This window comes from Hyposmocoma kahamanoa, unplaced genomic scaffold (assembly GCF_003589595.1).
Source record: "Hyposmocoma kahamanoa isolate Upper Pololo Valley unplaced genomic scaffold, ASM358959v1 202, whole genome shotgun sequence".
NCBI classification, from domain to species: domain Eukaryota; kingdom Metazoa; phylum Arthropoda; class Insecta; order Lepidoptera; family Cosmopterigidae; genus Hyposmocoma; species Hyposmocoma kahamanoa.
Window position 1 is genome coordinate 15,802,465 of NW_020653726.1, and position 23,407 is coordinate 15,825,871.

Sequence of the window (23,407 nt, forward strand, 5' to 3'; positions counted from 1 at the left end):
TGGCCCATACTCCAAAGTATACGAGTCATTCTGTCCGGGCGTTTGCCATCAATTCGCGACATACTGCTTGGCTCGAGCGTAGCGGGCACGTTAATCGTCGCTAAGGCCGGATAATGTCGCTGAGGGCCGTATGCTGGTCAAACATCGAGACATTCAATAAATTTAAGTACAATGAACGTGCAATTTTATTGTATTTAATTGCCCTAATTTTCTTACCCACTAAGGGACCTTAAAAAAACAATGTCCTCTTTACGAAAACAATACACGTTCCACATACAAAAACGCTTAATTAATTAATTACCAAAATTTTATCGTACGAAAACAATACGAATGAGAATTTAGGCGAAATGTTGACATTCCGGAGTGTCAGTGGGTCATTTCATTCAGCCGATTTAATATACGAGCTATTGCGCTGGATGACAACATGAAAATCAAACAATGACCGATTGTAGCGCCCCCCAAAGAAGTAATAAGTGACGTTTCGAACAAGGCGCATAATGAAATTAGAGTCCAAGTAAAGTAAAGGATTTCCTTGATTTTTTGATAATCGACACCTCCTTCATCGTCATTCCACCTTTTTTTTATCACTCTAATGGCTACTTACTCTTAAAATTTTTAATCGTTCTCGAACTTTCTTCCTTTATTTCCTTCACTATTCTTACATTGGTTCGATTCGTCGTCACTCCCATCAAAACTTTGGAAACGACAGGAAAATCATCACCTTCATTTATGTCTAAACTTCACGTCGTTTACTATTGAAATAATATAAACATATAAGCCCTTGTTGGTTGAGTATTATTTATTGTATTTAGTCTTGTATAGGGAGTGTTTTTTACGTAATTTTATTTTGTTACAGCTTTCTTTTCATCTTTTTGTAAGATAAATTACGTGGACCGAACCTTCTGCATTCTCACTTCGTTAAGGCTAGGCAACAATATGATATCGATCGTCTGCTTCTTACACATTTACTCAATCTTTTAAATCTTTCAAACTTCAATCGTTTCTATAGTTTTTTAGTTTAGTACTTATAAATTAGCGTACAAAATATGTTTACTTACCACGATAATGATTTCGAACTCTGCATGTGTTAAACAGTGAATATCATAATTTATATGCAGGATACGAAAATAGCATAAAGGCAATAGAGAACGTATTGGAAACATCCGTCCTTTATATCTTATTGTACAAATGATAAAAAAGTCGTTGGCCTTTACATTTAGCTTGTAATATGAATATGGGATCAATGCCTTGTAACAGTTAGTCAGAAACAATTACAAGAGAGTACTTACTATATAACACAAACTTATGCAAAGTGTATCGGGCTTTAAAAGTAGAGACAAGACGTTTAAAATCCGCACGTACCGTATTAAAACGTATATAAGGTATTATAAAATAACATCACAGCAAAATGTGGTCATCATCTGAAATGAGTTCCACTTTCTATCAAAACATCTGCTGCACGTAAATTCTTCAGCAACAGAGTGATAAATAACAAGCTATCAATATGTTATCAAAACGGCTGAGTTCTGCAGTGTACGCGACAAAAAAAATACAAAATCTTTCACTCTACGAAGTAAGCTAGATTGGTTCAGAGCTACTTCCAAAGTTTAATGACATACGTCATTTTGCTTTGGGGCAATGCCGCCGATATTAATAGAATCTTTGTCCTGCAGAAACGTTTAAGAAAATGTTATTTATCTTACGAAAAACATTAATTTTTTTTATGAAAAATAATAACAAACAACATTAATACCAGGAACTAAAATAAACTAGCTGTTCTTGACAGTCGTCTCCATAAAGTTTCAAATTCATTTAAGGGGCAATGTATACGCTTCTATAATAAGATTCCGATTGATATTCAAAATTTGCCATATGCGAGGCTTAAAATTATTACTAACAAAAACTTTATACTAAAGGTTATACAACTTCTGCGTACTTCGAGGACAAAATTCCGTGATAGTTTCCGTTTAGCTCTTGCAGGTAGTCTCAATCTGAGATGTTTAAATTAAATTTTGTAATGATAAATGTATTCAAATGTATATTTACAAAAAGCACCCCTAGAGTTACTTGCTCATTCTTCTCAGGGGACTCTGCACTACGAATGAGCTGTATAGTTTAATCAGTATGACGATGTCAAGTGTAATTTGCTTACCTATAAAATAAAGATTATATGACTGTAACTTTGAGCTACGGGAAGGTATTCTTTCTGATATCTCTGTTAGTGCCTTTTAAAATAAGCTCTAAAACTAGAAAGAGCGAATCAGTGCTAAATAGTCAATTAAACTTACAATAAAGAGAACGCGCTGCTCATCTATAACCAAATAAATAAATACCACGACTCTTAATACTTATTATGACCAAGTATAATAATTATTTATTTGTTTGCGAGTCAATTATCACCAACAAAACCAACCAGTCGCAATTATTAGCATTCCTAAAAATAACAACGTAGCAAGCAAATACTAAAACATCTCATAAAAGGTCAAAAAGAGATGAACAATTCAATGCAAGAATTAGTTATATCTACATCAGGCAAGAACAGTCGAGTGACGGTCATAGACCTCTGCTTTGTAAAGAAAAATCGAATTGCTGTACTTGGCAAAGGGTAGTGCTCGCTTTACCTATCAACTAATATCATTTCGATGGCTAGAATGAACACTACGCCATGTGCCAACTATTTTATAGTCATCTCTATTATTAAATAACGCGGACACACTCATAGCCCCGCACAAGGGAAACCCTGTATCGCAGGTGCCATGAACACCGACATAAGACAACCACAAATTACACCCAAACTCACGAGAGAAGTTAATGTAGGCCATAAACATATTTCTCCAGGCCCGGGAATCGAACCCGCGACCTCTGCGTGGCAGTCCAGCATGGTAACCGTTCGGCCACGGAGGTAGTTAAAGTCTCTGGTTTTTTATTTTTGTTTTTTTGTGTTTTTTGTGTTTTTTTTACAGAGCATAATATTAGTAAATAAAATAAGGCTGTTTACATTAAAAACAGAAAATGACCAAAACTTAAGTTGGCGTAGAGTTTTATTGGAGGTATCGATTTATAATTGCACCACTTGCACCCGTCTTTCTGATCACTGGGAAAAATTTAACTTTTAATGTAAGTATTTTATTTTGAACGCGTGCCTTACTAAAAGACGCCAGGGTGATGATTGTATCCGGGGACTACATGCGCTAGCGCCGGCACTGGCAAAGTTTCTGCTGTTCTTCCATGATTTGGTCGCTTTCCACAACATCCCCAAGAACCCACACCATCGCTAATTTGTAAAAACATTTTTCAAATTGACGTACAAATTGTTCGATCACCTAATTGCATTGTATATATAGTTGGCAAAATATTATTATCACCGATTCGTCTTATCGCTTCATCTTTATAGAATGCAATAGGACAAAAGAGTGAACCGTCTCGGTAACCCACGTGCCATTTGGTTAGTGCAAACAACTAGTTTAAACACTTGTACACATTGGCACTTAATTCTAAACTTAATAACCTTTATGCGGAACTAACGTTGTCGAACAAGTGAGAAAAGAATCAGCAGTCGGTATTTTACGAAATAAACTAGAGTCTAGTAAAGAAAACTAGAATTCAGAAAGTCAGTTCATGTACGCTTTGAGTAAAATAAGTGTTAATGGTTAATGTTAATGTTACTGTATTGCCAACAAAAGCATAAGCCGTTCCAAGATATAACGTACATCGGTGCAAAAAATATTTCTTCAACTATAACAAGACAAAAAATGTTTTTGTAAATTGGATATGGGTTAAATTTGTATTGAACTGATATTCAATTTTTATTGTGAAATTACTCCATCAGTTTGTTACAACTATTAATACAAAGATTATTAAACACTTAGAAAAAATCTTTCGTTCCGGCCGGATTAGAATCGACAGCTTCTGGCAAACCGTGTCCGACGCTATACCAACTAAGCCACGGAACAAATCAGCGGACCTCACGAATTCTTCTATGTGCTTGTTGTCGGATCTTTGTATTCGGTTTTCAATGGTTTTTTAGGCGTAGCGCCATCTATGAGAAATCTACGAAAGTATTTCGTCACATGTATTTAGTACCTTGTATTGTGGGGGTGCATGAAAGCAGCCTCCCTTTACGACGACGTACCATTACTTTCCTGTACGTCAGACGCACCCTGGACAACAATCGACGAGTACTTTACGCCGATCGGCAAGTCTTTTCGCCGCGATCGCGACGGCAAGCATTATAGTGTATGCCACCGATACTATAGGAAAACCTTGTATAGAGAAAGTCACCTGCCTTGTAAATTTTTGCGATCTGTATTATCACAAAGACCTCAGAAACGCCGTGGCTAGCATTGTGGGCGCTGCCGCGCTGGGCAGTTCCTGGTAGTATCAATTTTGATAACAAACTTTTTTATATTAATTTTGGGTGTTTTCGGTTAATTTCGTTGCTCTAAACTCTAATGCAATCAAACTCATGTAATCTTTATTTCATAAGTAAACAAATTAAACTTGAAATCGTCATATTGATTCAACCGGAATCTTATTATAGAAGCATATACATTACCTAATGAATTTATGACTTTGTGAAGACTATCAAGAACAGCTAGTTTATTTTCATTGCTCGTAGTAATGCTATGTCTGTCACTATTTTTCATAAAACATTACTGTTTTTCTTTTTCTTTTCCTTTTTTTATTTATATTTAATCAATTTCAATTTTATATTTAATGTAATTTTCCGTGATTGTATTTTTAATTCTTTTTTATGATTTTATGTTTTTGAACTTTTTATTTTCATGATTGCACTGATAACTGTGATAGCAAAGTGGTTTATTTCTGATACTGTTGTTGCTATATTAACAGGTGGATATTTATAAATACATCATTATTGCGGCAGCCATAGTTGATTTTTAACCTAGAACTACACATAAGTTATAGTGCCGACTTGCCATCAAACAGTGAAGACACATCTATCGACTGCAACTCAGCAATGCGCAACCGATGCCGCTTCGCTTTCTTCGTGACCCAATCGCGTTTATAATGTGTACACGCACACCTACGACACAGGGTCGCTGCTAGTGAGCTCACATTGTGGGGCGAGAAATGTGTTTTAATAAAAACTAGGTACATAAAGATAATTGTAATCGATTCGAGATAAACGCTATTTGTTGTCGGCTTTCGAATTTGTTACCATTACTAGTTACTACTAGTACATAATTATGTAGGCACCTCCATCGAACAACCCAAAATCTAAAATTAACACTTATACCGTCAGGATTAGTGTCTGTTTTTGTACACCACGACATCACATGATGTTTATATAAATATTGCAAAAAGATGATCTAAAAATTAATAAATGAAGATAAAATCATGACTGCCCAAATACTAAACTTATACCTCAACCCCATAATCCCTACCCTATAATCCGTAGTGTTAATATACATATATTTTTATTTATTTAAAACTGTTTACTTCCAAGTTAACCACACATATATTACATTACTCTGAAGTAGTTTTGTTAGTTGTAGATTTTAGGTCATTCGGTGGTGGTAAAAGTATTTGAATAAAGTCATGACTGTAGCCAATGAATACTAAACTTTTACATGTTATTTAAATACCCTTCTTGCGCACACAGCTTTTTAAAAATTCGTTATTGTTTTAAAGTTTTTGCAAGCATGACTAATTAGATTTGACATTTCTTAAACATAATTAACTAAATTGTGCAACTTCATAATCTCTCTTTAACACAGAGATGCCGATGCGGAAGCCACTATAAGGGCCGCCCCAAATTGCCGCAAAAAGACGTCGCGACGCTGTGCTATATTAAATCGAGCAATGCCAGATAAACTTTATTTTAAAGTAAGTAAGACAAAATTACATTTCTAAAAAAAATTAAACAGAAGATACAGTATTTTTATTGTCCATAAAATAAAGTCTATGTTTCCTTAAGTGCAAAAATAACAAAAAAGATAAACCGGGCGTAAAAGCAAAAACTGAATGGTATTTTAAGTACATATTTTAATCTTTAGAGCTCGATGTAGACCTAACAACAAAAAGATTACAATGTTTGGCGCCTTGAATTTTCTTTATATTCCAAAGTAAATTAAGGGTATTACCATACCAACTAATCTATAATCGATCGATTCTGTACATCGATGGTAGAATGGTAGAATAAGTAGAGTCAATGTCGATCGGCGGTACAACTGAAAGCGTGTACGTGTGCTGCTGGTATCGCTTGGAATGTTCAGTAGAATTGTAATGTGGCCAGAGAGGAGTAGTAGCCTCCGCAGCCTCCATACATCTTGCTTAGTACGTTTAAAATTCAAAATTCAAAAGGGTAAAGAACTAGTGGTAATAAATCCAGTTTTATAAATATTTGTTCCGGTTTTAACAATATTTATGATCTTTAATATGTTTATGGCACAAACGATTTTTGGTAACTGGTAAACGGCTCAAAAAAATAAGAAGAGAAGACGTGTTCGCTGCCGCGATGGAGCAGGGAGTGACGATGAAACGAAGCAAAGTCAGAGTGGCGAGGCAAAGGAATTATTAAAGAACGATTCAAAATTTAAAAACGAGTGGCAAGGAATCGGAGAACAGGCGATAAAAAGGTGGGATGACAATGTAAGGAGGCCACATCGTACCACAACTACACCAATCGATCTGCTCTATTTGTCATTAAATGATGGAACGATGAACGATCGTTCGTCGATTGACAGTCGAGTGATTGTTTCATCGATCGATATTCGTCGATAAGTCAATGTTACCATACTAACCGAGCGACATCTATCGGTTGGATGGTAACACCGTAACTTAAGTAGTAAGCGTAGCAAGAGTTTGTTATTATGTAAAATATTAAATATAATTTTTTATGCAGCGGTAGGAGCTCTTCCTTGTGAAAGAGTTCGTCCAGGGAAGTACTGCCACCTTACCTATTTCTGCCACCAAGCAGTAATGTGAGCATTATTGCGTTTGGATGGGTAAGAGTGCTGGAAAAATTACGGGCACATGGGACTTGTCAACGTATGTCTCAGGGCGACGGGAGCAGTGGCAGTGACCCTAAGATCTTTGCGATTTAAAGCTCTGAATGGCACTGCAACTGTTGTGGATAAGCGTGTCGCTTACCACCAGGTGCACGACTTGTTCGCCCTGTCCTGGTATTACAAAAAAAATAGATATTTTGAAACATACCGGGTTTCAAGTTTAACTAAATCCGACTCTGTCCTCCCGAGCAGTATATGTTTCATTTACATATTCTGATTTAAAACGTTTGTCGGTCATTGCTACTAGGTAGGGATGTTATGTGTATTTTATATAATATGTAAACAGGCTCTTCACTGGGCTACCCATCGAGGACGAATTTTGAATATTATAATATAGCGGTCAAGATCGAACATTTGTTACGTAAGTCCACGCCTAATAGTAAAATCGAAAACATTTTTGATTGTGTTTGGAAGTAAATTGCATTTGTTTTAATAATAATTAATAATAAAGGTTCCAAAAAACAAATTAAATAAATTGCAGCGGACTAGGCTAACTGTAATAGTAACTAAGCTGCGTTAAATGAGTTACTGCCTAAGGTCAATACAGAGTACTAAAAGAACGATCTCAAAAGTTCGTGGAATTACATTTTTTTTCATACCATGACGGACTGCCACGCAGAGGTCCCAGGTTCGATTCCCGGGCCGGGAGGAATATTTGTATGGCCTACATTTATTTCTTTCGTGAGTTGGGGTGTAATTTGTGGGGTGTACCTAAGTTGTCTATGTGTGTGTCCATGACACCCGCAACACAGGGTTTCCCTAGTGCGGGGCTATGTTGAGTGTGTGCGTTATTATATATTACAATTTGCCAAGTTTTATTGAAATGGATTACCGTAAAATGCGCGAAACCGGATTCATCCTCTACTTTGCCACTCTGAGAGAGGGAATATTTTCTTCAAAATACTGAGGTACCCTCTTTCCAACAAAAAAAGAATTATCAAAATCGGTTCACAAATGATTTATCCCATAACATGCATAAAAAAACACAGTACGAATTGAGAACCTCCTCCTTTTTTGAAGTCGGTTAAAAATGAACATAGAATATACTAGTTCTTAGGTTTTCGCGATTGTTACACATAGGAAATGAAACTATTTTTTCGGATTTAAATCGCGTATATTGGGACCTGTAAAGGGCCCGAAACGTCGGTTTCTTTGAAAAAACAAATATACGCGATTTAAATCCGGAAAAATAGTTTCATTTCCTATAGAATATACTAATAATATTAATATTCTTGTCGTGTGGATGGTGCACTATAATCGGCGTTAGGTACTCCAAGGTGCACCAGGCGTACAAAAAAGGAACGGCATGTCGTGCGGAGAGTCTCCTTTCATGCACCCCAAGAGAAAAATAATTCACAATTCTACAAAAAAAAAACTGTACTTCTGAAAAATATACTATACTTCCGAAAGAAATACTAACGTATCGATGTCTGTCGTATGTTGTCACTGATAATAATATTTCCGAATTATGAAATAGTTTAACTAGATTAGCAAGCAAAGCTCGGTCTATGCTATGTATAAGGTAATTTTTAATTTACAATAAGTGATTATAATAATACGATAAAAATGGCAATAATTTTCGGCAAAAAATAAATTAAGCAGAATTTACGTAAGCAAGATTTTTCGGAAATTTCAATGTTATACGATATCGTATCGAGTTATGTCGATTAGAATTATTATCAAACAAGTAACCAACATGCTCCAATAACAGGCAGGTGTAAAAACAAAACATAAATCAAAAGCTGTTCTGTACAACATTCCAAAGAGTTATATCACTAACGATATACAGTTTATTTTTAAATTGTGTTAACAACCCGCGAAGCTAATTATATTCGCAAGTAATATACTTACCTATATTATAATTGAAATTCATCTGCAAAATTACAACTTTTCACGAGAGAGATGAAATTAGTCGATGACATTTTTATAATGAAATAAGACATAAGAAGGTTTTCGGATCTATGTCGAGTAGGATATTTGTTTTTTCAAAGAAACCAACGCTTTGGGCCCTGTACTGGTTTCATGATGACTAACTGTCAATCAGCTGTGACCATGGGACTTGCAAAGGGTCCGAAATGTTGGTTGTTTGAAAAAAAAACAAATATACGCGATGTAGATGCGAAAAATTAATTTAATTTATTATGTGTAACAATGGCGAAATCTTATCGATCTGAAATAAGAGGGTTATAATTTTGATATGATATGATTTAAAGCTCTGAGTGGCATTGAAACTGCTTTGGACAGGCGTGTCGCTTACAACCAGGTGCATGACTTCATCGACCCGCATCGCTAGCAACTTGAGTGCTTGAATTTATTCTGCGTGTCGCTTGTCAGTCCCAGTGCATTTTCGTAAAAAAAGTTGTTACTCATATTTTCTTTATGCAACTTTTTAAAATTTGATTGAATAAAATTGATGTGTTTTGTGAAAATTCCAATGTTTCTTCAATTCAAAACGGGAAAACAAACGTCTTCCCAGATTTACTTCTAGATTTACGGATACAGAATTCACTCGTGTTCTGGCGACCTGTCCCTGTAACGGTGGGTGGGCGCGCGGAACAGACGCTTGCTTTCAACGAGGGCCATAATTTTTTAGAAGCGTATTTTGCGTTGGCTGTGCATGGCCTTGACAGCGCCACCGGACAAAGAACGAGAACTATAATAAGGTGATTTAACCTTAATACAAAATACTTATAAATGATCGTTGTGTTTGAGAAAATCTTAACTTCGCGATTCAAAAAATTTCATATTGTGAGTCAACGCCATCTAGAGAGGAATCTCGGAACTACTTTAACTAATGCAAGAATTTTATAAACGTTTTGAATTACGCCAGTATGTCTACATAATTGTTTCATATTAGTTGTGTATTGTCTATCCCTATGTTTACCTGCTTATTTCCAATTAAAATGTATCTTCTTAGATATATTTTAATTCGTTCTTGTTTAAAGTGATTAGGCCCTGCTTGTTCTGGCTTAGACTTTTTGGGTTTTAATGTCGTTGCTCTGAAGAAGAAGCTCTGACAAATCCTTATTTTGAGATATGTCTTGGTATTGATAACTCAATATTAATTGACAAGCTTTGACACATTTATTAATAATTATTGTTTTGTGATCTATACTCCTTATGAAATATTTAACCAAATACCTACCCAAATGAACACAAATACGTAGCCATATCCGATATAGAATTGCGAAGACGGCATATCCGCAGGATTACATTACTCAACCAAACCCGTTTTAAGGATAGGCACTTGCAATAGATACCAGCTGGCCATTCGAACCACTATTTGCTACACAGAGTACTTACCCAGTTATTTTGTGAACTAACGCAATGCGTAATGTATATTATAACAAAGTGGACGAATAGATTCACGTTGTACCGTCGTCAAAAAAAGCAGTAGTACCTTGGTTTGACCTAACACGTCTCATGCAGAAGGTTGCGAGCTTGAACCAGGTTTCAGAATATATGTGCGAAATTTACCATGAGCTTTTCGGTGAAGATAACCATCGTTAAAAAAAGCAGTAGTAGCTTGGTTTGACCTACCACGTCTCATGCAGAAGATTGCGAGCTTGAACCAGGTTTCAGAATATATGTGCGAAATTTACCATGAGCTTTTCGGTGAAGATAACCATCGTGATGAAACACCTACACGTCGAAAGATTACAACCCTTGAAAAACGTGCGAAGTCCCCAACCCTGACTCCTAGCTGCCTCCGTAGCCGATTGGTTACCATACTGGACTGCCACAGACGTCCAGGGTTCGGGTCCGGGCCGGGAGAAATATTTGTATGGCTACATTTATTTCTCTCTCGTGAGTTTGGGTGTTATTTGCGGTCGTCCATATGTGTGTTCATAGCACCCGGGATACAGGGTTTTCCTAGTGTGGGGCTATGACCCGCATTGGTAAGCGCGGCGGACTGTGGCTATACCCTGTCCTTATATGATACCGGTGCCCGGCAGTGGGACATATAATGGGTTGAAGATGAAGATGATGTAGCGTGTCACGCATGACCAGACTGTATGTCTCATGAATGAATGCACAGTAGCATAACACGGATTGAAAGCTTCACAATAGATTCAGATTAATTTAATTTTCAAATATAATATTACAGGGTAAATTGTACCACATGTCAAAGTATAAGAAATTATATTGCGATCGTCAAACAAAAATTAAAATTATAAGAAAAACACACAATAATTAGAAAATTAACAATTCATTAATAATAATATTGTTGTCGTTAAATTACATATCAAATACTATTCTCCATTAGGGATCGTCATAAGTTAATAATAAATCAATACTGTTTAGAAGATTTATAAATAAAAATGTGTATTACAATAAAGCAACATAGAACACCACTATCAACCTCTTGGTTATGTTGAAAAGGCACTATAACCTGTGGAACTCCAGGGACCTTCTCAGGTCAGGTCCTGACTCCGGATCAGCCAGTGTACAGGGTTATCACAGACTTCGTCCGGTTCTCAAGAGGCTAGTGCCTCGGGTGAGCCGCCCCGAGTGCACGTACGTTCATCTCATTTACGAGCCAGACTCTTGTTGGTGTAGCCTTCTCCACTCCTCACGATTTATAGCCAATTCTTTGACCTCTCTATAGCTGTTCACTTTGATTTTCTTTTTTATTTGTTCACTATACGCCATTCTTGGTCTTCCTTTCTTCATTTTCCTTTTTATTCTTCCCTGAATTATCACTCTCACAAATTCGTCATTACTCAACAAAGGTCCAAACCCTTTTCCCCCGTCTGCACGTACGTTATTGCATCTATAATATCAACCATATTATTTGCACGAACATCAAACTACGAAATATACAACTGGTCCGTTGCGCCTGGAAAACTTCTTAAGAATCTCAAATTATTAACTTTATGTATCATAATTATCAAACTGTCACTTTGAATATGAATACGCCTTATTTGATCTAGTTTAGGGATCAAGACCTCTGAGTTAATTCTACGCCATAAGAGGTAATTGGGGCAACCTTAAACTACCTAATAGCTAGCTTGACGGTCAATCAACTTATTAAACATTTGTCATTCAGCCATACGACGCCCACTGCTGGGCATAGGCCTCCCCCAACGATCTCCACGACGATCGGTCCTGCGCGGCCCGCATCCATCGGCTTCCCGCGACCTCCACCAGATCGTCGGTCCACCTGGTGGGGGGCCTACCCACTGAGCGTCGTCCGGTGCGCGGTCGCCATTGAAGAACCTTTCCGCCCCAACGGCCATCGGTTCTCCTAGCTATGTGCCCCGCCCACTGCCACTTCAGCTGAGCAATTCTTCGAGCTATGTCGGTTACCTTAGTTCTCCTACGGATTTCCTCATTTCTGATTCTATCACGCAGGGAAATACCGAGCATCGCTCTCTCCATTGCCCGCTGAGTGACCTTGAGCCTTCTTATGAGGCCTATAGTGAGGGACCACGTTTCTGATCGATATGTGATCACTGGCAACACACACTGGTCAAAGACTTTCGTCTTGAGACATTGAGGTAATTTGGACGCAAAGATTTTTTGGAGTTTCCCGAACGCTGCCCATCCGAGCTGGATTCGACGAGAGATCTCTTTCTCAAAATTGGACTTACCTAACTGGACTGTCTGCCCCAGGTATACGTAATGGTCAACAACTTCGAGTGTAATGCTCCCAATTTTTTACTGGAGCGGGTACAACATGGACATTCGACATGATCTTCGTCTTGTCCATGTTCATCTTAAGACCCACTCTTTGGGAAACACTACTGAGATCTTCGAGCATTGTGTTCAGGTCTCCCAAGGTCTCAGCCATAAGAACTATATCATCGGCAAATCGAAGGTGTGTTAGGTACTCGCCATTGATGTTGATGCCAAGTCCTTTCCAGTCCAGAAGCTTGAAAATATCCTCCAACGCAGCAGTGAACATCTTTGGAGATATCACATCTCCCTGTCTCACGCCTCGTTGCAGTTGGATAGGATTAGAGCTCTGATCCTGTAATCGGACTGACATAGTGGCATTTTTGTATAAGTACCTTAACACCTCTATATACCTATAGTCTAAAGGTGCCAACCTTTGGAGAGACTGCAGCACCGCCCAGGTCTCGATCGAATCAAAGGCCTTCTCATAGTCCACAAACGCTAAGCAAAGTGGCCGGTTATACTCCTCGGTCTTCTGTATAACCTGCCGCAGCGTATGGATGTGGTCTATGGTACTAAAACCCTTTCGGAAACCGGCTTGTTCGGGAGGTTGGAAGTCGTCAAACCTGCGAGCGAGACGATTCGTGATAACTCTCGAAAACAACTTATAGATATGGCTCAGAAGCGAGATTGGCCGATAGTTCTTCAAGAGTGTTTTATCACCCTTTTTGAAGAACAGAACGACCTCGCCTCTGCCCCATGCCTTCGGCGTTTGACCTTCGACGATGACAGAATTGAAAAGCTTCTGGAGGACTTTAAGTATCGGCTTGCCACCCGCTCTCAGAAGTTCTGTAGTGATTCCATCATCGCCCGCCGCTTTGTTGTTCTTGAGTTGTTTGAGAGCCACACTAATCTCATACAGGCTGACGTCCGGGATATCTTCGGTATAATGTCGGGTAAGCTTGGCTCTGGGGTCTCTAACCTCGCTTTCAACAGGTGCTTTCGTGGAGTATAGCTGTCGATAGAAACTCTCTATCTCCCTCAGGATTTCAGGCTTAGATGAAATGATGCTACCGTCATCAGTCTTTAGCTTCGTCAGTTGGCTTTGCCCAATAGACAGATCTCTCGCGAATACCTTGGAGCCTTTGTTCCGCTCAATGGCCTCTTTAATACGCTCTGTATTAAATTGGCGTATGTCGCTAGTCAAAGACTTCGATATCTGCCTATTTAGCCGCCTGTAGTGACTTGCATCCTCTGAGTTCTGTAGCCTCATTTCATTTCTATATTCCATGAGTTGAAGTGTTTTGTCGGAGAGTTTCTTTGTTCTGGTACGGTGGGTTTTGAAAAACTTGGACCCAACCGTACGGACAGTGTCCACCACCATGTTGTTTAGATCGTCCACATCTATGCAGTTTTCGAGGGCTTCGAAGCGGTTTTGAAGTTCGAGCTGAAAGCTCTCGGGGTTTTGGAGTTGTGCAGGTATTGGTCGGAGCGTAGACTCTATCAGTCGAGTTCTTTCCAGCCGGATATTGATATTCAATGTGCCTCGTACCAACCGGTGATCACTTCCTGTTTTAACGGTGTTGATCACAGAGACATCATTGAATATATGCTTTTTCGTCGACATGATAAAGTCAATCTCATTTTTTATTTTGCCGTCCGGACTCATCCAGGTCCACTTACGAGTTGGAGATTTCCTGAAAAAGGTGTTCATCATATAGAGGTTCTCCTTTTCCATGAAATCAACCAACATCCGGCCTCTGGCGTTCCGCTGTCCAACTCCAAATTGCCCCACTCTCAGTTCATCACCGCAACGCTTTCCCAACTTTGCATTGAAGTCCCCCATAACAATCGTGTAGTGGGTTTTGTAGCTATGCATGGCTTTTGAGATCTCCTCATACATAGCCTCCACTTCGTCATCTGGGTGTGTCGAGGTCGGAGCATAAACCTGAATGACATTCAACGAATATCGTTTTGATATTCTGAGTATCAGGTATGCCACCCTGGTCGACACACTTCCGATGGAAATCACGTTGTTAACAAGGGACTTGTGGACAATAAACACGACACCGCCAAGGGAATGTTGGTCGCCCTCCCGGTAGTACAGTAAGTTGCCGGAATTAAGGATTATCGAGTCCTCCCCCTCTCTTCGGACTTCAGATAGCCCAATGATATCCCAGCGTAACTTACTAATAGCTTCTTCCAATTCTGTGAGCTTTGCGTCGGTCCTCAATGTGCGCGTGTTGTAGGTTGCCAGGTCCAGTCGTCGTCGTTGATGGTAGCCGGGTCTCCCCCGGGGATTCTTCGCACCCCATGCCCTGTTTCCAAAGCCGCTACCGTGACTAGGAAGAGCAGGACTGCCGGGGACTAGGGGCCAATTCTTTGGTGTGTGTATCATAGGGGGGGTTGTGCCATAATCGCCACGCTTGGCAGGCGGGTTGGCGATCGCAGTTCTGGTCAAGATGGGTAGAAGACGCTGCTGCCCGTCTTCTTCTGACAATTTTTTCCTTAGTCGCCTTTTACGACACCCACAGGACAAGAAGGGGGTGGTGCTATTCTAGGCCGGCACCACACGGCTAATATTAAACATTACGTATTGCAATACAATTTCTTATCGATGGTAATCTATTAAAGAAATTTGTGCTAAATAACTTGAGAATAAGTACGTCATTCCCTTTCAACATCATATTTGTTAGGAGAAAAGTAGATAGATAGATATACAGTTAATTGCTCACACACAAGAACAAGTGCACGAACAACTAAAAACGAATATGGCCAAAGGCGATCTTATCGCTAAACACGATCTCGTCCAGACAATGTTGGAGGACGAGACAGCTAATCGTAGCGGGAGAAGTAATATGCCAATTTATAAAAAAATTGAACTGAATTATATATAACTTATCAAATAATAAATAAATGACGATCATTGTTGATATATTACACCTACATAAGTATATGTATAAATAAATATACCTGAATAAACTTATACTTACTTAATAAATATATACGTGTTAGAAGATATTTATGCAATCCAGTTTTGAAAATAGGGAGCGACTTGGAATGTCGAATTTCAGATGGGAGATCGTTTTTCACACCTTCGTAAAGGAATCGTAATGGAATCTTTGTTATACTCGGAGCGGGTGAAAGTAAATAGATATCTAATTCTCATTTTTTAAGATGACATTTCTTTAATGTCTTTCTGAAGTAATGTGAAAATTGATTTAAATGATTACTAGCTTCATCAGCGAAGGAAAATATCGTAAGGTAAACCTACGTGCCAGAAAAGATACCGGAATTCTTTGTAAACGTAATAGAAGTCCCAAACCCACATTGAAACAGTAGGCTGTTCTTGACAGCCGTCTTCCCAAGTCACAAATGATTTAAGGGTATACGCTTCTATAATAAGATTTCGGTGGATATTCAAAATGCCTTCACGAGGTTCAAAACTATAATGAAACAAAAACTTTAGTATAAAGTTTTGGTGGTATGCATGTACTTCAAAATTCTATTAATAATAATGCTAATTAATAACCAATGAAAAAAACAGAGGCTGATTCAGCCTCGGTAAAATTCCGTTTCCTTCACATATAAAATTCTTCAATAAAATTATCATATTTATATCATCGTAGATATATTAAATTTATGAATTCTGCACGAGACACTCGAGAGCCTTGTCCTATGATCTTGAGACAATTCAACTAGCCTTGTCCGCTGGTTGTATGTAACAACTATGAATATGGAACAGTGGAAGATATTTACTGTTCGTCATGGCTGATTAGGGAGTTTGCAGAACCCTCATCAATTGTACAGTTATACATATGTTACTTAGCAACGTTTCAAAATATGTATGTACTTAGTTAACAATATATAAATGTGAGTAAACCCTTATTGATTAGTCAGTACTTAGATTAGTTAGTAGATATAGCAAAATAGCCAATACGTAAAAAACTGTAAGCGTTTATTGCCCACAGTTTAAGGGCCAGCTCAAACCGACCAAGAACAGAGGTTCCCAAACTTTATTGTACACAACTTTTTCTGTTTTGCATAGATCCCCTACCTTTCTATGCATAAACGTTAAGCATTGCTAAAAAAAGCTGAACTAATCTAAAAAACAAACAAAGGCTATTTATTTCAAGACTGTGTGATGGAGACATATCAAAGCAAGCTGCATTTCTATAATCTAATAAATAATTGTTGAGATACAGGTTCGCTTACTGTGAGATAAAGGGTTATACATTGTTTGCTACCCTCATAACAATTATATAGTGCAGGGGAAAGGTGTACGAGATGATACTTGCAGGTAAGATGATCCTTTTCAATTGTAGCGAAACTAGTAACGTCATCTAGATATTTTCTTCAGTAAAATGTAGGCCTCATTGTGCCCTCTCATCGGTCAATACGTAATAGCGATGTGAGTGACGAGTTCATATTTGTGGAAAAAAAAAATTGTGTGAGTTTGATCTACGGTAAAGTTGTATAAAAGCTTAGGCAACTTCCATTCTAAGCAATCAATTGCTAAGATTTTTGTGTTGGTGGCTTTGTATAATGCTCTATTTACTTTTTTAATGGCGTGTTAACAGCATACAGGTTATTTTGCCAAACAAAAAATAAAAATAAGTAAATTGGGGCAAGATGATTATGGTTTTGGTGTACGAGATGATCCGTGGGGATCATCTTGTACTGCGTATATTGTTAACGAACTATACTTAATTTGTATATTTTTCTGAATACTGAAACCTAATTAAATAGCTTGCAATACGAATAAAATAGTAGAAGACTGGATTTCGATTACATGATCGATCTCGATTAATAACAAATATAAATGCTTTTTTAAATTTTTATTGAATTAATATTCATTTGTTTTTTGTGAAATTACTCCACTAGTTTGTTATTATTATTAATACAAAGATCGAACACGAACACATCGATTTGAACCGTCTTCTAGCTTACCGCGCCAGACGCTATACCAACTAAGTCACGGAACGAACCAGCAGACCTCACAAATTTTTCTATGTGCTTGCGTCGTGTCTTTGTATGTGGTTTCCTTAGTTGGTATGGCGTCTGGCACGGTAAGTTAGAAGACGTCGGTTCGAATACGGCCGGATCGAAGGAAACTTTTTCTGTGTGTTCGATCTTTGTATTAATAAGACCAGGCCGCGTAATTGTAAAAGAAAAACCATTCGTGGTGGGTAGTCGGAAGACTATGATCTAAAGAACTAGAGGCGTAAAAAGTAGGACACCACATAGATCGGCAAGTAAATAGTTAGTAGGTAGGCGTTATGTCATTAAAAAGACGGGCTAAGGGTGAAAATAAAGGGTCGGTCAGTTCAATGAAATATTTAGGTGAAAAAAAAACTGTTTTCATCAGATGTGTTAAACAGGAAATCGAGCTCGTAAAGTACATTAAAGATATGGAGACGAGGATGGATAGCAACTTACCATAAAAAACAATATCGCCCACCCATAGGTACCTGTAAGATATAAATTAATTAGGATTATTTGTTCTCGAAGTTCTGTAACTATTGTTTCATATACCTAGTAGATTACATGAGTGAGGACTTTGTTAAGTCTAAAAAGTTGTTGTTTTCGTTTGTTTCTACCAAAACCTACAGATTTTCCTAAATAGAGGCAAGGTGATTCCCTGGATCATCATCTTGCCTCTCTCTCTCTTGGACACCCCGGCGTCCAAGACGATCCTTTAGTAGGGTTTTAAAAATATTCAAACGTAATAATGAAACATCAAAAAATAAAACGTTTTTAGTAAGACAACATGTAAATAGATAAATTTTCTATCATTCAACGCTTTTACATCTGCTTTAAGCTGAATATCTTTTAAACTACCACCATTCTCCTTTAAGGGGATCATCTAGTACACCTTTCCCCTAATTTTTGCTTTGCCATTCTCTGATCTAAAAAAACCTTTGTCTAATACTACCCTCTTTCCTTTGATTTTCCCTTCTAAATATAATGATTCCAAGAAAACTGTAATTTGTTAGATGCACAACAGTGGTAGTTTAGTAGCGGTAGAGCTTGTAAAAGAGTTCATCCTGGGAAGTACTGCTACCGTATAATGTGAGGATTACTACGTTCCGGTATTGAAAAGTGAGGGTGGTGAAATTACAGGCACACGGGACTTGTCAACTTATGTCTCAGGGCCCAGTGACAGTGCCGCTCACGTATTTGCGATTTAAACTCCTGCAATCATTATGGACAGGTGTGTCGCTTACCACCTGGCGCAAGATTATTTTTTGTGATTCGTGAGGTTCGTCCCATCATTTGGTACCATCTCAGTACAGAGTAAAAAACCGACCTCAAAAGTACGTGGAATTACATCTATTTGCCAAGTTTTATTGAAATATCCCCTAGTACGCCACTATACAGGACTTGACACAGGAGATAATAAAAATCGGTTCTCACTACTCAAAGTATATTGAGAGAGACGCCTTGAATTGGAGAATAGCAAAACTAACCATTAAAATAATTGCTCCTTAAGTAAAACTTAGGCGCTATGTATAAAAATGAATGTTAATGCGTGATCAGCCACCCTTAAAGGTGCATGATTTTCTTCAAAATGAAATGGGATCACTATGGAGGTACCCTCTTTGCAACAAAAAAAAATCATGAAAATCGGTTCACAAATACCGGAGTTATCGCGTAACATACATACAAAAAAACATACAGTCAAATTGAGGACCTCCTCCTTTTTTGAAGTCGGTTAAAAAACAAACATCTTTCCCGTTCAATTCACTATTGTCTTTGAAAAACTTATCTTTTTATCCCTATAGTTTTTCTTCAGGGCCAACTGATTCCCTCCATTCTTTTCCAGCACCACATATTTGTATAGTTGATTGGAAATGCTACGTTTTTCTACACGTGGTGCAAGCAGTCACGACATTATCTACTAATTGATGCAACGTATAGCCTATTTGTTAAGTTGGTCAACGGCTACACAGTTGTAATTGTCGTTTCCGGCCTGGCGCTTGTTGAAATTAGAACGATGACCATGTTTAAGATATCATTAAGAATTTTCGTAAGTTAGGTTACATATCTTAAATACTTGCAATACAAATTGAAACATGGAACTAATTTTTAGGTGTATTTAGGCGGTTATGCAATTGTCCAAAAAATTGTATGATTTACATAGGTACTTTATAATAACAAAAAAGTGCCAGACAACCACACATATTGCCTGGTCTCAAACTAGGAAATTCTCTGTGCTATGAGTAGGTACCAAAGCAACTGAATTCTGAGGCACTTCGCAGAACACCCAGACCTGGAGCAATTTAAATAAGTTCATTTCCCAAATCGGTCCTACCGGGAATCGAACTCGGCGCCTCTGAATGCAGCGCCCACAACCGTTAGGCCACCGAGGTCGTCAATAGAAAATAGAACTGCTTTTTTAGGATCTGAAACCATGTAACAATCGCAACAACCTAAGAACTCGTTGTAACCCATCAGAATAATTGAGAAAACAAAATAATTTTAATAATTTTGTCTTCCCTTCCTTGTTTTAATTTCACAGTTGCAAATAATTACCGTTACTCAAACAAGAACAATAACTATTTTTAGTTCTGTCATGTTTAGAATCCAAGGCATCGATCCCTCTCAAACATTTATATACCTAACTCTACATGGAATATTTTAAGAATGACTCGTACATAACTTTGTTATTTCTATCACCAGTTCACTCGACAACTACATAGAGATGCCACTTAACGACGCTCTGCCACTGGCGTCTTCAATCTGCATAGACCAGACTTTACCCACGGTCTTCTACACATTCGGGTACCGAGGCCGTGCCGGAGGACCTGCCACCACCGCTATGATCTCCGCCTATTTGAAGACGAGGAAGAGAAATGTGATTCTTCTAGATTGGGAGGACGAAGCTAAGAGTGGTCTTTTGGGTATTCCTTTAGGATATGTGCTTCATGCTGTGCCTAATGCTAAAAGGGTATGTTAAAATATAACTTTAAAACATCGAAGGTTCCTTTAGCCCCAAGACTCATAGAAATCAATTAACAATTGCCTCCGTGGCCGAACGGCTACCACGACGCACTGCCACGCAGAGGTCCCAGGTTCTTCCCGGGCCGGGAGAAATATTTGTATGGCCTACAGTTATTTCTCTCGTGAGTTTGGGTGTAATTTGTGGTTGTCTATGTGTTTCCATGGCACCCGCGACACAGGGTTTTCGTATTGCGGGGCTATGTTTAGTGTGTGCGTTATTATTATTCATTCACCGTCTTTGAGTTCTATAAAGTCCGTACGCTTTAATTTTACACAGATAAAATAATTTTGTAGTCCTTTATATGTTCTTGCCGAATATGCCTGTGCTATATTCCTAATTAACCTTAATATTTTTTAGCTCTTTACCTTTTTCTTCTTCACCTTTAGCTCAGAAAGGCTTCCTTTCTTATTAGAAATCTGCACGCAAAAGCGTTTTTTCCTTTCTAGTGTGGAAAAGGTTTTTGAAATTCGAACTTGACGAAGGGCCTGCTGCACCTAACTTTTACTTTCGATGAAAAAAATTTACACGTTCAACTACGCGATTTGTCGTACATTATTTATATAAATCCGTTGCTATGTTTTATTCTTCTCATTGTTGGCATTAAATTGACAACAATAACTAATTTTGTTTATTAAATTATTTTAATTAGTCGAAAAACTAATCGATTTGTTATAGTTCAACTGTTTTTCTTTCATCTACCATTTTCCTAGCTATAGTGAGGTGAATATATGTTTTGCTAGGCAACGAAGTTGTTTTGTGTCTCGTGCCTTGAAATACCCACTACGCTCAGGATTCTATTTTTGAATACTTAGAATCCTTCACTTGGTCAAACAAAAACTTTGCAGCATTGCATAACAAATAACTATTACTTGTTTGTAGATGGGAGATGAGATGGGAAAAGCATTGGTGCAACTAGCGCGAGCAGGTTTGAACATGACGCAAGTGCACCTGCTGGGGCACTCTTTGGGGGCACATCTCATGGCCTACGCCGGGAAACGAGCCAGAGCCAATGGATTTGTTGTTTCTAGGTAAACAGTAGGTATACATTTAACAGCCTTCTCACCTGCACTCGACCAGCCAGCTTTTGAGTAGCTGATCTCCTTTGGTTATATAAACACATAATCTCTTTTTAAATGTTGGGATATCGACTACTTATATCCAAGATTTCATAGCTATAAACTCTTAGCCAATAAACACAATCTTGGGATCCGTTTCCATGAACAGATTTCGCAAAAACAACTTAATCTTTCAGTTTGGTATAGTTTCCACAAATGATCCTGGACTCCATTAAAGATGATTCTATAATCTCAGTATAACATGAGCAATAAGACAAAAAATTTTCTTTTCCAAGATGTCAATTTACTCTCGAAAATGATGTGACACAAATTATCTCAATAAGCGGTAGAGCACCTTGTGAAAATGTTTATCTAGGGAAGTTAGCCATGCGCAATTGCGAATGATTTATATTCGACTTGTAAGTAATTATTAATCCTGTCATTCGAATGACATAAAAAAGGCCCTTATCAGACCGGTCCATAAAAATGGAGATAAGAGTTGCTTTAATAACTATCGCCCCATTGCCATACTACCGTCTATTTCTAAAATCCTAGAAAGACTTATCTATAACAGGCTAATAAAGTACTTAGAAAAGAACAGACTACTGGCACCTACACAATACGGCTTCAGAACTAACAAATCGACTGATGATGCAGTGCATGAGCTAACAGACTACATTGTAAGAAACACAGACTCAAAAAAAAAGTGCTTAGCTATATTCCTAGACCTCGCAAAGGCTTTTGATACAGTCTCAATTCCAATTCTCCTTGAAAAATTATACAGCTTAGGAATAAGAGGACATGCGCATAATCTTCTAAAAAGTTATTTAACTGACAGGACTCAACGCGTTAAAATAGGTGACACTGTAAGTGAGGAACTGACCGTCGAATATGGCATCCCGCAAGGCAGCATCGTAGGACCATTGCTTTTCCTCATTTTTATTAATGATTTATGCCTCATCCCCCTACCAAACAATAGTAAAATAGTATCTTATGCTGACGACACTGCTTTATTGTTTAGTGCTGAAAATTGGACTGACACTTTCACATTAGCCCAAGCGGGCTTTGACATTGTCACTAATTGGCTTAAAAAAAACTTACTGACCCTAAATACCGAAAAAACTAAATACATGACGTTTTCCTATAACTCACTCACCCAACCGACTTTAAATTCATGTACAATATTAGCTCATAACTGTTTTGGCTCGCTATCGGAAAGTACTTGTAAATGCCCTCAACTAAGCAGTACAAACACCATTAAATATTTAGGTATAACAATTGATAAGTATTTAAATTTCAAGGCCCATATCGAAAGTCTTACAGCTAGAGCACGAAAATTAATATATATTTTCAAAAATTTAAGACATGTCGCTAATGAAAAGCTACTGAAAACTGTATATTTATCACTTTGTCAATCACTGTTTGTATACTGCATAACGACTTGGGGAGGCTCCCATAAAAATACTTTGCTAAATTTAGAAAGAGCACAAAGAGCCATTCTGAAAGTTAGCACTTTCCGACCTTTTCGCTTTCCCACAGCAGAACTCCTTGCTAAATGTGATGTACTTTCAATACGCCAGCTATTCATACTACTAACCGTAATAAAAAAGCATTCACTAACACCATATATCCCATCACTCCAAACCAGCAAAAGACGAGCAGACATTGTTTGTTCAACTGAACGGTTTCGAACAGAA

At 38.0% G+C, this 23,407-nt stretch overlaps 1 protein-coding gene across 2 annotated transcripts in view; it reads left to right on the forward strand.

Moving 5' to 3' along the window:
• Positions 1–23,407, forward strand: part of LOC113227047 (phospholipase A1-like) — a 32,444-nt gene that overhangs the window by 4,093 nt on the left and 4,944 nt on the right. For both annotated transcript variants that reach the window (XM_026459918.1, XM_026459917.1), the window contains exons 3-4: positions 20,334–20,601; positions 21,535–21,683. In XM_026459918.1, coding sequence (XP_026315703.1) covers positions 20,334–20,601; positions 21,535–21,683 — 417 coding nt within the window. The remainder of the gene's footprint in view (positions 1–20,333; positions 20,602–21,534; positions 21,684–23,407) is intronic.